Source organism: Natator depressus, chromosome 4 (assembly GCF_965152275.1).
Source record: "Natator depressus isolate rNatDep1 chromosome 4, rNatDep2.hap1, whole genome shotgun sequence".
In the NCBI taxonomy this organism is placed as follows: domain Eukaryota; kingdom Metazoa; phylum Chordata; order Testudines; family Cheloniidae; genus Natator; species Natator depressus.
Window position 1 is genome coordinate 136955508 of NC_134237.1, and position 15406 is coordinate 136970913.

Consider the following 15406-nt stretch of genomic DNA (forward strand, 5'->3'; position numbering starts at 1 on the left):
TTCTTTTTGCGAATACAGACTAACATAGCTGCTACTCAGAATTTCTTTACAGTCTACCTCGTCATTAATATATAGTGCTGCTCCACGACATTTACGTTTATTTCTGTCTTTCCTGAACACACATCCTTCAGTGCCTGTATTCTAGTCATGACTACTATCCCACCATGTTTCTCTTATCCCCATAATATCTGGTTTACTTCCTGCACAACCAGTAGTTCTGGTTCCTCCCTTTTGTATCCCTGGCTCCTTACATTCTCAATTGTTCGTGCTTGGCTTTGTCCATATTTTGCACTGCAGGGGGGTGTTAACTGGCCCCTACACCTTGAATGGTCCCTTAAAATAGGTGCTAACTACTTGTGCTAAGAAAAGGAGGACTTGTGGCACCTTAGAGACTAACAATTTATTTGAGCATAAGCTTTCGTGAGCTACAGCTCACTTATGCTAAGCAATCTGTTCCTGCTTGTATTTAGCTGTGACCCTCTGAGTACATTTCGCAGACCTGAAGAAGAGGTTGAAAGCTTATATCTCTCACCAGCAGAAGTTGGTCCAATAAAAGATATTCCCCCACCCACCTGGTCTCTCTGAAATCCTGGGAGCAGCACTGCTATACCACCACTGTATATGATTAACTCAAATCATTTTACTGCCAGTGTTGCCTATCTGACCTTTCCGGGCAGTTGTACCTGGCACGATCTTCCCTGTGTTGAGATCTCAGCTGTTCTTCAAGCATGAAATATATTTGTTAAGGCCGAAAGCAAGTGCGTGTTAGAAATAATACTTAAAGATTTAATAAGAATTTTCTCTTTAGTTCCTGTAGCAGCTGAAGCTAATAGCAATTTAAGTTTTTAATAATATGCTAACAAATCTCAAGAGGTTTAAGTAGTTGGTAAAAAAGTTACCTTACAACTTTCACAAACTATTAAACTGAGTGGTAAAAAGAAGTGCAACGAAACACTCAGTATGATTGTCCCTAAATCCTGTTGCACAAATAGTCGTACTTAGCTTTTATATGGGTCTTTTCATCCATAATTTTCAGATTGCCTTACTACAAAAGATAAGCGTCATTCCTATTTTACAAATGTTGGAACAGGCACAGGGGAGCTGAAGGTTATGTGGGGGACAGTATATGTGGTGTGGCTAGTGGCGTGAAAGAGGATTCAATAAGAAACCAGATCAGAGTTTTTGGGCTTTTCTACATGAGGAAGTTTATGTACGTCACAGTACCAGTATATTTATACTATACTATAAGCCATTTTACTGGTAAATTTCCATGTGTATAAAAGCCCTAAAACTCTGATCCTGTTTCTTATTGAATCCTCCTTTACTCCACCACGAAACAGGACTAGAGATTTAGGGCTTTTCTCTGCAAGTTTACTGGTATAGCTATACCAATATAATTATAAAAAGAAAAGGAGTACTTGTGGCACCTTAGAGACTAATCACTTTATTTGAGCATGAGCTTTCGTGAGCTACAGCTCACGCTCATGAAAGCTTATGCTCAAATAAATTGGTTAGTCTCTAAGGTGCCACAAGTCCTCCTTTTCTTTTTGCGAATACAGACTAACACGGCTGCTACTCTGAAATATAATTATACTGTGCTTTAAGCAATGATACCAGTAAAGCTAGCTATAGCAGTATCTCTCCCCATGTGGACATCTCTTTTTCAGGATCTAGAGTTCCCTTTTCAGTTTAAAGAAAAGGAGGACTTGTGGCACCTTAGAGACTAACAAATTTATTTGAGCATAAGCTTTCGTGAGCTACAGCTCACTTCATCGGATGCATTCAGTGGAAAATACAGTGGGGAGATTTATATACATAGAGAACATGAAACAATGGGTGTTAACATACACACTGTAACGAGAGTGATCACTCACTGAATGCATCCGATGAAGTGAGCTGTAGCTCACGAAAGCTTATGCTCAAATAAATTTTAGTCTCTAAGGTGCCACAAGTCCTCCTTTTCTTTTGCGAATACAGACTAACATGGCTGCTACTCTGAAACTTTTCAGTTTAGTTTGTGTCTCTGGAAATGGTTTAAGTGGAACCAAAAAAGGCATCCTGAATCCCGAAAGAGAGCATCCACGTGGGGACTTACGCTGGCCCAGCTCTGCTGGTATAATTATACCAGTAAATTTCCCCATGCAGATAGCCCTGAAACTGGGGGGGGGGGTTGGTTTGTGGCTGTGGCTAAACTGAAAACCCAGGAAATGGGTCACGTTTTATGTTTTTGAGTTTAAATTGTGTATATGTACAAGAGGAATAATTCCTAAGTACTGTGAGAAAATCCTGATGCCTATAAGTATAGACAGGATATCACCTTTATCGGAGCGGTCATGGCCACTTGTACTTGCTGTCATTTATGTTTCTCATGCTGGAGCTAAAGAAGTTACTATCCGCACAGGTTTTAAAATGTCTGCACAGAGCACTTGGCTTTGCTTTAGTGCACAGCAGCAGTCACTGCTGCCCTCACGTAATAATGGCTGAGTTACTTTTCCTGCCTGTAGGCACCACCAGTTAATTAATCACTGGTGAATTAGGTATGGTTTAAGGGGAGCAGAATGTTGATAATCACATTCCCTAGGGTGGGACAAGACAGGAGGTGCAGCCAACTGCCTCGGATTCCCCCCGGGGAGTGATTCTATCAGGATAACCACAGCTATTTCAATTACCTTGTTCCTTCGATGACATTTCTTTCAGCTCGCTCCTTGCTTGTGTCTGCAAGGAGCCTAGATAGCATCAGAAGAAGGTTGAAGAGCACTAAGCTTGCTAGAGCCAGTCTTTATAATGGACTTTACATTTACAGCTATATACAGGAGGCCTGTGCGCGCCCTGCAGCGGGCCATGGCCTTACCTCCACTCTGCTTCTCATCCAAACCAGTGCCTGAGAACGGTGCTACAACCGCACCATAATATAGATTCCATGTGTTATCTGGGGAGAAATTCAGCACTAGGCCTAGCTCCGCTCCCACTGAAGTCAATGGTAAAACGCCCGTTGGTTTTAATACAAACGGAGTTAGGCCATTACTAAACATTTTTGAAAATCCCACTCTGCATATCTTCAGATACTGGTTCATTTGTTGATTTGAGTTTGCAGGACTTATGAATACAATTAATGCTATTGTTTTTGGTCTAGGAACTAAGTAAAGTCTCTGAAGCATGCAGTTTTCATGAAAGATGATGTGCAAAATAAGCTTATGCTGTAACTTGTACCCATTAGCTGTTGGGCATTGCTTAGGTATTCTTCTTAGCGGATGCGCAATGTGCCTTAGATGGCACGTGACTAGGATTCATCATCGAATTTGATCCACTGGTTGGATCATTAGCTGCCTGGGCCCGGGCTGGGTACAGATGGGGAGTGCGACGTGAGTGCTGATCCATGACTGATACAGAGAGGCGCTGAATGCAATAACCACAATGGTCTTCAGCATTGAGGGCTCTGAGCTGCACTTAGATGGCCTTTTCTATCATGCAGGATCTAGCTCTGCTGTAGCTTCTTTAAAGTTATTAAAAAGGAATCCTTTTAATGAGGATCATTACAATAAGGTTTCATATGTCTGGGAACAGTACAAATGCCTAGTGCCAGAGGGGACTCTTTAAGGAGGGTGGAATGTACAGTACTTTTTGTTTTAACAAGTGAACGGGTTGGTCCCATTTGGATTCTATGCATCATTTCCTTAATGATTTCCCTTTTATTTTCCAGGGTAAGGTGGCTCAGACTGCATGTATGTCTGCATGCAAACACTTATCCACTTCACTGATGCAGCTGCTGCTAGAAGCTGAAGTGAGGCAGCTTACATTGGGGGCCTTACAGCAGTTCAACCTGGATGTAGAGGAGTGTGAACGTAAGGCACAAAATCATTCCGTTTATCCTGTTGTACCTTGTTTAGCCATTGTGCACTGGGGCTTTTTGCTAGGACAGTGGTGGTTGTTGGGTTCATCTTGAAGATCTACTGAAAGGAAGCAAAGCTAATTCTAGTTCAGAATTTTATTCTGTTTGTTTGTTTTGCGGTAGCACTTTCCAGCCCCAGAGGAAGACACAGTCCCTACCTCTCAGGAGCATATATTTAAAAAAGATGAGCAAATGGAGAGGAGAGTGGATGTAACATGTGATCAGGGTGATGATATATTGAAAATATATTACTGAGGCAACTTCCGTACTGGGGTTCCCCACATTACAAACACGCTTCTTGGCCTGACCTTTACAGTCTTCATTTTCCGCAGTATCCCTTTCTATTTTATTGTCTAAAGTATATCCAGTTGCTTGACTACGCTTGTGATTTGTTGTTAAGAATGTGTAAGAACAAATAACTAAAATGCCAAATGTTATTATCAAAGACAAAGCAGTACAGTACAGAACAGAGAGAGTTCATACTTTATCGTTCCTTCTGGGAAGTGAGTCTCACTCTGTGTTCACAGAAAGAACAGGAGGACTTGTGGCACCTTAGAGACTAATAAATTTATTTGAGCATAAGCTTTTGTGAGCTACAGCTCACTTCATCGAATGTATCCAATGAAATGAGCTGTAGCTCACGAAAGCTTATGCTCAAATAAATTTTTTAGTCTCTAAGGTGCCACAAGTCCTCCTTTTCTTTTTGCAAATACAGACTAACACGGCTGCTACTCTGAAACCTCTGTGTTCAGTTCGCCTGAAACAGAAAGTGTGCTTCAAACAATATGCCTTTAAACTTGCTATATCTATAGTAAGGTTGTTTGCAAGTTTAGATAGCACTCTGCACGTCACCCAAGACTGAAACCACCAGCCAGTTTCTTCCTTATCTCTGTTTGAAATACTGCATTCCAAGTACCAGTTAGGTCATAGAGGTACATCCATTCAGGCATCTTGCCTTTCACAGGGTTTTGTATCTGCCTGTGCCACTGCTGACTTCAGCTGTGCAAAGGGTTATGGGTATTGCTTTTCGCGTAAATGGAAGTGAACAACATTGTGGGAAAGGCATAATATAATTTGTGAACATAACTGCCCGCGTGCTGTGTATACTACAAGAATAATGTGGTGTGTGCTATGCCTGGTATGTATACATTTGGCTAACAATTTGCATTTACTTTCCTATTCTGTCCTTTGAATAACCGTATCTCACTGTTGTTCAATGGCATCCACCTGGCAGGGTAAAAAAAATTCTCTAAAGGACAAGCTGTGGAAACCCAATTGCTTGGAGTATTTAAAACAAGACTAGGCAAAACAGTAGAATATATGCTGTAGGGACTTGTCCTGCACTGGCATGGAGATGGACTAGCCATCTGATAGGTCTTTCTTATTTCTAGCCTGTTTAAATCCATGACATTTGCATTCAGAATAAGTTGTGTACATTTAAGAAAATGTACTGGGAGATATAGCAGTAGGTGATATAAAGCACACACCAAGGATTTGCAGGCGTGGATATTAGTTTAATCATTCTCCTCATTAAGCGATTATGATGCTTTGCCTGATTATTCTCTGCAATGATTTGATTTCGCAGTGAGGATAATAGGTAGGATTAGACCTAGGCAATATTGATGGTGTACAGCATAATTATGCACACATCCTGTAAAAAGCCTTAGATCTTTTGCTTAAAATGCACTTCTACCCTAAAAAAGTGACTTTGTGAAAATGACATTGCAGGGTTAATTAATCACTGTATCCCACTGATTTCAATGTATAGTTTGTTCAGTTAGCAAGTTAAGGTTTCTCTGCCAGCCCCCCCCCAAATTCAACGTGGGCTGTGATGCTCCATCTCTGTTCTTTCCTTCTCATGATTCATCCCTACAGTAATGGGCTTTTTCCAGACCAGATTATGCCCTGTGCAACCCCATTGACTTCAGTGACACCTGTGCAGATTGAGTTAAGGTTAAGGATTTACACTGAGAGTAGAATTTGCCCCTATATCAAGCTTAGGGTTTCTTGGTATGCAGTGCAGTGTCAGTGAATCAGGCACGATGTGAGTGTCCAGGTGCCAAGTGAATGTGTGTGAATCTATACATACCATAGATGGTATCCTGATGTCCTTACTGAACTCTTACTCAGGAAAGCTTCCTGTAAAGACCATTTTGGTTTGCCTGGCTAAAAACTGGGTAAACCTTGCATTAGGCCCAAACCCTTACCCAAGTAACTCATTATTTCGGTGTACCTATGATTCTGTGATATGCAGGGGTTAGTAAAATGCAGTGCAGTGCAGAACCCATAGAACCATTTTGTTTCCATCATAGCAGAGGTAAAATACTGTGCACATGCTCAGTAGACATTTTTTCCAAGTTAAAAGATAAGGATATTTTCAAATCATTTGCGAATATACAAAAAGTCACCATTCCACAGTACGGACTAATTTTTCTGTGACATTTCGTATTCTCAAATCAAGCAATTGTTCTGTCAGAGTATCCAAACACAAGACCAGAAACCTCATCCCAAATCTTCTGCAACTGCAGTGGAAAGATGTTTTAACAAAGCCACTATGGTTTTTAGGAGAAAATTACTGCCTCAGAGTTCACCGTTTATATGCCAGCTTTCAGCTCCATACCATGTAATGTCTGTCATTACATCCCTGGGCTTTTGTGAAAATATCAAATGATCCACTTCTGCAGTAGATACACTGCTTGATGCAAATTTCCTCTGCATAGGCTGATAAAGTTTGGTTGGTTTGTTTTTTTTTTAAATTCAGAAACAAAAAGCACAACTTGGGTTAGAATTTTCACTTGTGGCATTTTCAAAATACCCACCCCTGTGGCTCTCCTGGGACCCTGAAAGCCAGAAGGTTGATGTTCGGATTGGGAACATGTCTTGGCAAAGGTCTGTGGCACAATCTCATTACAGCAGAGCCCTCTGAATTGGGACATTCTGTCAGTCCAATGCTGCTCCCATTAAACTCAGTGGCAAAACTGCCATTGACTTCAGTGCGAGTAGTACTGGGCCCTGAGAAAATACTGATTGCATTTCATGCTGGTTTGTTATAGTCTTTATTTGGTAACATCTTCATATAAAGAAATCAGAACTTGAAATGTCACTTCTCTTTAAGACCAGGTGAGTACTATTTGATACGGTCCAAATGTCCCCGTTAAACACACATGCTGCTAAGACTGTTTCAATTAATCAGCAACCATTGACATTCACTATCAAGATTAAATAGGTTCCCTGGCAGGTTACCCAGTTAAGTTTCTTCTGTCTGAGGGCCTGATCCTTAACCTTTTCCTAATTCTCGACATTCTTATTTGAATCCTCCTTGAGGAAGGATCCGGCCCCAAGCAGTGTGAACGGTATCTGAATTTTGCCACAGTTCCACGTGTAGAAGTCTAGTAACAGTTATGCCCTGAAAAAGTTGTTTTCAATCCCGAATTGTCAACATCTGGGTTCATGGAGGGCCAGTCTGCACTGCTGAAAATAATGGGAAGCGTTCATCATTAATAATAGTTTCGCTTTCTTTTGCTTGGCTGAAAATGGACTTCGTAACCCTGTCGAATTTTCTTCCCATTCGTTAACATGGGTCACTAAGCGGCAGCTTTTTCCCCCTCTTAAAACCCCCAGACACTCAGGGAAATGGATGACATTTAATATAGGTTTTAAAAGCACGATTCCTTAAATTCCATGAGATTTGGAGGCAATTGTTCTGCGAGACAAAATCAGGAGCACTCAGACATTCCATAGCAGGTGCCGCCAACCTGAGCAGCAGGGGCAGGCGACCTGCTCCGCCCAACCAAGGCCTGAGATGCCATCTCAGTCAGGAAAATTGAGACAGATGCTGTTGCCCTGACCTTCCTATTCATCACTGTCAACCCTGCTGTTTGCCACTGAGAATGGTAAACGCAGACGTAGGTCATTCTTCCTTTTCGAAGACCGAAAGCCCTCGCTCCTATTTGTTTGTCTGGTGCTTTTGCTGACAGCGTGAATAATTTGAATCCTCCTCTGAGGAGCAGCTTGTCATGATTTTAATGCAACGCTAAAAAACAAACAAAAATCAATCACTGGATAGCCAATGTACTGAGAAAATAAATTTGTTTGCGAGAATTCTGTCTACTTGTCAGGTTAGGAGTAAAGCTCAGTTTTATCATCTCCAGTAGTGATGCAGGTTTCAGAGGAGCAGCCAAATTTGTTAGTCTCTAAGGTGCCACAAGTACTCCTTTTCTTTTTGCGAATAGTGATGCAGTTTGCCTTGTTCCTGCCCTCTACACCTGACGTTTTAATTACCCTCGGTATTTAATTGAAGGCTGTTTTTACAGATATGCAAAGCACGCATCGCTCCCTTTGGCTTCAGTGGTATGGGATCTTGAGCTGTTCGAGTTTTTGTCCATGATCACGTTTTTTTAAAAATGCCTAGTGTGTGTGTCTTTGCATAATGATTAGGTACTAGACTGAAAAAAATCTTCGGGTATGGAGAAGGAAGAAGAAGAGAAGCAGTTCTTCAGGTCTTTCCCCGGACCTGGAGAAGAGCTCTGTGCAGTTCAAAAACTGGACTCTTCCTCCAACAGAAGTTAGTCCAATAAAAGATATCACCTCACCTACCCTGAACCAATAATCAGGCAGATGTCTAGGGCCAAGCACTGCACCACCAAACCCAGACATGGTCATCGTGGAATTCCCAGTCTGTACTACTAATTCTTCCTGAGAAGCAATGTACTTAGCATTTTTGGATAGTGCTTTGAGTGTTCAAAGCACTGAATATACCTTTTATTTATTTAAAAACCTTGGCAGAGAAAGCATTCTGAGGGCTTTAAATAAATTTAAGTAAACGTGAAAGGCCAAATCCTGCCACCTTACTCATATGAGTAGTCCCATATATGTCAGCAGGATTTCTGGTTTGAGCAAGGTAAGCAGGCATTGAGCTGCAAGGTTCTAACAAACATGTTAGGCTAGTGATTGGAGAGAAACCTGTGAATCATGAGAGCTGTCATCCTGTGAATTGTCCCTCAAAGGAAGTGATGGAAACCACATTGCTTCAGACTTCTAAAATTAGGTTGGACAAAGCACTGAAGAAAATGTTATAAGGAACCAGACCTACCCATAAAAGTACATTGATTTTTTTTTCCAATTGCAAAGCTGTTTCCCAAGATGTAGTAATTGCTGAAGAGTTTGAAGTTCTTTGTTCGGCTTTACCAGTGCCATGTCTGCAGTTTGCAGAAGGTCACCAGTCACTTGGGAATGTTTTCCTGTTATTACTAGTAATGATACTACTACTACGTGGCATTTATAGCACCTTCTGTACGAAGATATAAAAGACTTTTATAAATGGTACGAGGAAGTGTTATTTGCTCCTTCTCAGAACACAAGAACTAGGGGTCACCAAATGAAATTAATAGGCAGCAGATTTAAAACAAACAAAAGGAAGTATTTCTTCACACAACGCACAGTCAACTTGTGGAACTCCTTGCCAGAGGATGTTGCAAAGGCCAAGATCATAACAGGGTTCAAAAAAGAACGAGATAAATTCATGGAGGATAGGTCCATCAATGGCTATTAGCCAGGATGGACAGGGATGGTGTCCCTAGCCTCTGTTTGCCAGAAGCTGGGAATGAGCGACAGGGGATGGATCGCTTGATGATTCCCTGTTCTGTTCATTCCCCCTGGGGCACCTGGCATTGGCCACTGTCAGAAGACAGGAGACTGGGCTAGATGGACCCTTGGTCTGACCCAGTCTGGACATTCTTATGTACATATTGTAAACTGAACCACAGAGAAGTTAAGCGAGTTGCCCAAGGACAGAAACAAGTGCAGTAGTAGTCCGAACTAAACCCAGGGGTCCGGTTCCAGTCTGTTCTAACCGATAGAGATGCTTCCTCCCTTTTTTTAACCAAAGAACCCCCCCCCCACCCCCCCAAAAAAGCTGTGAACCCACAAATAGAAGAGGCAATGCCCATGCTTATAGAAAAGTCTTTTTGTTTGTTTGTTTTTTCCAAAGGGCTTTATGTGCAATTTTACAATGAGTTTGATATGTGGCTTTTAACCTACTTCTGTGCACACTGTTCTTTTCTTATGTTTTGGGACCCCCTGCTTTCTGATATTTTTCCAAACCATGCATATCTCAGAGGTAGCTGGAACCACAAATGACCCAAATTTGGACATTGCGACAAAAAGAGAAAAGAACGCTGTTGGTTTTTCTTACAAAAGTGGTTTTCACCAGCGCAACATATCCCAGTGCTTGTTAAACCAGATTGTTTTTTACAGTACTTAGATCATAAAATAAGCAATTCCATAATCTCTAAAGTTCTTTAACTGATGATTTATGAGAAATTAAAAGGGCAGTAAAATTATATTTAAAATTTCATTAAACTCCAATTTTTCATTTAAACCACTCCTGGGTATAGTCAGTAAGAAACACAGCTGTATCAACCAGTTTGAGGAGCACTGCAGCCCAGTAAGTAAGCATGCCAGAATGCGCCTGTTCTGATCCCAGTGCAACTGTTTATCACCTCATTCTTCGCTATATTCGCTGGCTCCATAGCTTTTCTCACATGGAAATCTTGTTATTCATTTAGCACTACAGCCTTCGCCCAAAATATTGTGTGCCCCCCTCCCCTCACTCATGTTTGTAACATGCAAAGCTCACAGTTTCCTGATGTTCTCTTAATCTTCGATGTATCTCGTTACTATTAAGGTATAGGTGATGTGCATTAATGATCTGGAAAAGGGGATGAACAGTGAAGTGGCAAAGTTTGCAGATGATACAAAATTATTCAAGATCGTTAAGTTCAGAGCAGATTATGAGGAGTTGCAGCGGGGTCTCATAAAACTGGATGACTGTGTAACAAAATGGCAGATGAACTTCCGTGTTTATAAGCGCAAAGTAATTCACACTGGAAAAATAACCCCAACTATACGTATACAATGATGGGTTCTAAATTAGTTGTTGCATCCAAGAAAGAGATCTTGGAGTCACCATCAATAGTTCTCTGATGGAGTCACCATCAATAGTCACCATCTGCTCAATTCACAGCAGCAGACAAAAAGGTTAACAGTATGTTAGGAACTGTTAGGAAAGTGATAGAAAATAAGACAGTGGAGTTATGGTATTTTTCCATATAAATCCATGGTTCTCCCATGCCTTGAATACTGTGTCCAGTTCTTGTCTCCCCAGCTCAAAAAGGATACAGTGGAACTGGAAAAGGTTCAGAGAAGGCCAATAAAGATGGTCAAGGGTTTGAAACATCTTCAGTCTGAGGAGAGACTGAAAAGATTAGGGCTGTTCCACTTAGAAAAGAGATGACTAAGGGGAGGTTATGATAAAAGCATGGATGGCATGGAAAAAGTGAATAGGGAGGTGTTATTTACCCTTTCACACAATACAAAACCAGGGGTCAACTGATGAAATTAATAGGCAGCAGGCTTAATACAAACAAGAGGAAAGTACTTTTTCACACAACTAACCTGTGGAACTCATTGCCATGGGATAGTGTGATAGGTCCAAAGTATAAATGGGTTGAGAACTGGGTAAGTTCTATAGGCATCATGGCTTTTTTCATGGGAAAAGGTAGTTTGTCTAAATGCAGCCCTTCTACCAGGTAGTTCAGCTCTACTGGTCAGATTGAGATGGTATACATCAGTACCATGTACTGGAACGTTCCTAGCTGGAACAGAGCTAAACAGCAAAGGAAAACAAAGCAAAATTGACAAAAAATGCTTGTTTTTCCAGCATAAAATCTTACAAGGAGTATTAATTGCTCTCAGTAAGAGACTGTTATGCTAGGAAGACAAAACAGGAGCAAGTCCCTTCCCTCCCAACCTCAACCATTCAGGAACCATACCTTTGGCTTCACATGTCACTGAAATAATTTTTGCTTTCTTCAGCACTAGTATGAAATTATTGGTGTGTGTGGAGTCACAAAGGGAACACAAGTAGAATCCCTGGTCATTAGAGGCAATGGCACCTTCTTCCACTTGCATTTTCCTCGTGTGACCTTTCTTAAAGGATAAAAAATGCTACAGCGATAATAAAATGGTTCAGTGGTGTATTGGTATATGTAAATATTGCAAGTCAAAATACGAACCCTTTCAGACCTTGCTCAAGCAAATCTTGGAAGCCTTGCAGACTGTTAAAGATATATGGGCTTCTCTTTAGCAGTTAAATTTCCTTCCTCACCCAAGACCTCTTGTCTCCACTGCGTGCAACCCTCATTTGATTCTTGACCTTGTACCCTCCTCATTCCATCTGTCCTGGAACCATTTTCTATCTCCTTCACTGATTTAGCCTTTCTATTTATTCATATGAGCTCTTCTCCTCCCCTTCCATCTCCTACATTTGTAAATCTACTTGGGCAATGTTGCACGTATGTACCACTTCCTTGATTTCACCTCTGTTCAAATCCTCATCCATCCCTTCATCTCTTCTTATTTTCTCTACCGCTCCTGCCATCTGTCACAGCCTCCCTCTATAGCTTACACCTCATTGACATCTTCTCAATGTGTCACATGTACCCCTCTGTACTTGCATCTTCTCCTTGGTTACTGGGCTTTCCTTTGGTTTATCTGCTCATGACCCTGTGCAACACACTAGGAGAGGATACCAGTTCTCACGTGCCTTTTACTGAGACCTTGAATGGTTGAGTGGTTATGGGTTGTCTGCGTGAAATTACCCGTACAAAAGTAGTTTTCTTAAAAAGACTTCTTAAAAACAGCAAGAACATGATAGTAAAACAAAGAGAAACAATCTGCATAACATTCCTACATGTGAACTTCTCATAAGTTAAACAGTAAAATGAAAAGAAAATCTTACATCTCTATCAATCATTCACCTCTGACCACTCCTGACACCACCTTTCCCTTTTGTGTCCCAAAGATCTTTCCTGGTTCCTGCCTTTTAAAGCTCCTAAGCCTATGTCAAATCCTTTGATGTTAAAGGGCTTCCAGAATTCAGTATCTTTCCAGGCAGTCCTCCATCTCTGTGTCCCAGTTTTTCCCCAAATAGTCCTTTGAAATACAGAACCACACAATTGGCATTTGTAAACCTTTTCAACCTCCCGTTCAGGGGAAAAAATGGTCATTCGAGCTGATATTTCACCTCTTCCAAATATTAAGCATCTTAATTCAGCAGAGAGCTTATCGTCTGCTCTTTCTATTCTATGTCTTTGTCTGGGTTTGGAAAAGTAACCTTTAGACATCCATAACTCAGTTCTTTCTATACATATGCCCAACATTATCTATTACTTATTGACAGATACCAGCCTTCCTGTCAAAAGACTTCTAATTTCATCTGAAAACTTCTACTTTCTTGTACTTTAAAATGTCTGGCAACCCAGCAGAGAGTTGTTCTGTGTTGTTGTGGATGCAGCTCAGACCTGCCAGCGTCTGAAGGCTCAGGCACACCCCCTTGAAACATCTGTCAGATTTGTTCTGCCTCTTGAAGAAGTAAACTGGATTCCGGGCTCTTCTTTGTCCCAGGGCATTAGAGGAATGGACGTTTTTATTGAATTTGATCCAGTTTGGCTCAATTTGATAACTTGGGGGTCATTCTCTGAAATTCTCACTACCTTGATAATTTGGCTGTTAAAGGGGAAATTCAACAAAGCAGTGTTGGGTTTGAAAGTCACTGAGGAAATTCAAGTTCAATATGGAAATTGTGAAACGGGTTATTGAAACTTTGGCCAAAGTTCCAGCGGCCTACTTGCTATGCCGCTGTTTGGCCTTCCCATCATAATTTCTTACCTTTCCCTTCTTGTAAGGAACTCCAGTATAAGGCTTTGCATTTTGGTCTGACATAGTACTCAAGGTATTTTACAAAGTATTAATGTCCCTACAGATGATCTTTACACGTCTTAAACAATATCCTGATCATAGCTCATTCAAAGAAGAAAGCATTAAAGGATGTGGCACACACCATTCAGTTTCCTGAGAATTGCAGCTAGGTATCGTATTTTCCCCAAAACCATGCCCACTTCACATATGTAACCACTTCTGGAATCCTGTGTCCAGTTCTGGTGCCCACAGTTCAAGAAAGAGGTTGATAAGTTGGAGAGGGTTCAGAGAAGACCCATGAGAATGATTAAAGGATGAGAAAACTTGTCTTATAGTGATAGTCTCAGAGCTCCATCTATTTAGTTTAACAAAGAGGTTAAAGGGTGACTTGTTTATAGTCTAAAAGTATCTATATGGGGGAAAATATTGAATAATGAGCTCTTCAGTCTAGCAGAGAAAAATATAACACACTCCAATGTCTGGAAGTTGAAGCTAGACAAATTGAGACAGGAAATAAGGGATAATTTTTTAACAGTGAGGGTAATTAACCATTGTAACAATTTACAAAGGGTTGTGGTGGCGCATCATTGATGATTTTTAAATTGAGATTGGCTGTTTTTCTACAAGATATATTCTAGGAATGTTGCCGGGGGAAAGTTCTGTGGCCTGTGTTATACAGGTACACGTACCCCTGGGGGTACACAGAGGTCTTCTCGGGGGGGGGAACATCAACTCATCTCGATATTTGCCTACTTTTACAACAGGCTACATAAAAAGAACTAGCGAAGTCAGTACAAACTAAAATTTCTTACAGACAAAATGAGAAGGTCAGCAATTTTTCAGTAATAGTGTGCTGTGATACTTTTGTATTTTTATGTCAGATTTTGTAAGCAAGTAGTTTTTAAATGAGATGAAATTTGGGATACGGAAGATAAATCAGACTCCTGAAAGGGGTACAGTAGTCTGGAAAGGTTGAGAACCACTGCTCTAAAATATCAAGAAGGAAAGAGACGTGTCCATAATTAGAGTTCCCTTTTGGCTGAGTAATCCTTGGTCTTAGGAGCCGCTAGCCCTATCAATGTGTCTTCTAGTATTTCTTTCTCACCAGCCATATCTTTTACGCCACAGACCGACCCTAAATTCAGAAGCACAAAAACTACGCTCAGGGCTCCATTTTGTCGCTGCATCCATCTTTTAATCTTTATCCTTGGGGCAAATTTCATAGCCTTCTGGAGGAGAATGAGAGACCAGTGTTTGTGTTAACACCAACAGATGCACCAATATTAGGGATGTGAGTGATTTCAGTGCCACTTAGAGCAATTGAGAGGATTCTGCCATGAACTAAAGCTGCCTGTAATTCCTGCACGTGCAAACAGACAACACTCATTAATAGTCAGACATCCTTTGAGGATTTACAAGTGCGCCATATAATTTTAACTTCTCATTGGATGCTCAAACGTGTCAGTGGTGGTGAAGGAGGGAAATGAGAGAGGAGGTGGTCGTGTTATAGGTGTGCCTACAGGTTTGCCCTAATTGTGATCTCAACTGTGGGCAAGTGGATAAATATTCCAATCACACATAAATGTTGATGGAAAAAGGTGTAAAAGGGAGACAGACTGAATTAGTCTGAATAAAATGGCCTCCTGATATAACTCAAGGACTGTGCTAGGATAAATAAGAGAAACGTGGGACTAAAAATCAATTAACTGAAATTAGGCCGAACTGGTGGACAAAATGATGGTAACGCTGGATTCTACG

General features: G+C 41.0%; 1 protein-coding gene across 2 annotated transcripts in view; it reads left to right on the forward strand.

Moving 5' to 3' along the window:
- EXOC6B (exocyst complex component 6B) overlaps window positions 1-15406 on the forward strand; it is a 454956-nt gene that overhangs the window by 330361 nt on the left and 109189 nt on the right. For both annotated transcript variants that reach the window (XM_074951959.1, XM_074951960.1), the window contains exon 19: window positions 3701-3842. In XM_074951959.1, the coding sequence (XP_074808060.1) occupies window positions 3701-3842 (142 nt within the window). The remainder of the gene's footprint in view (window positions 1-3700; window positions 3843-15406) is intronic.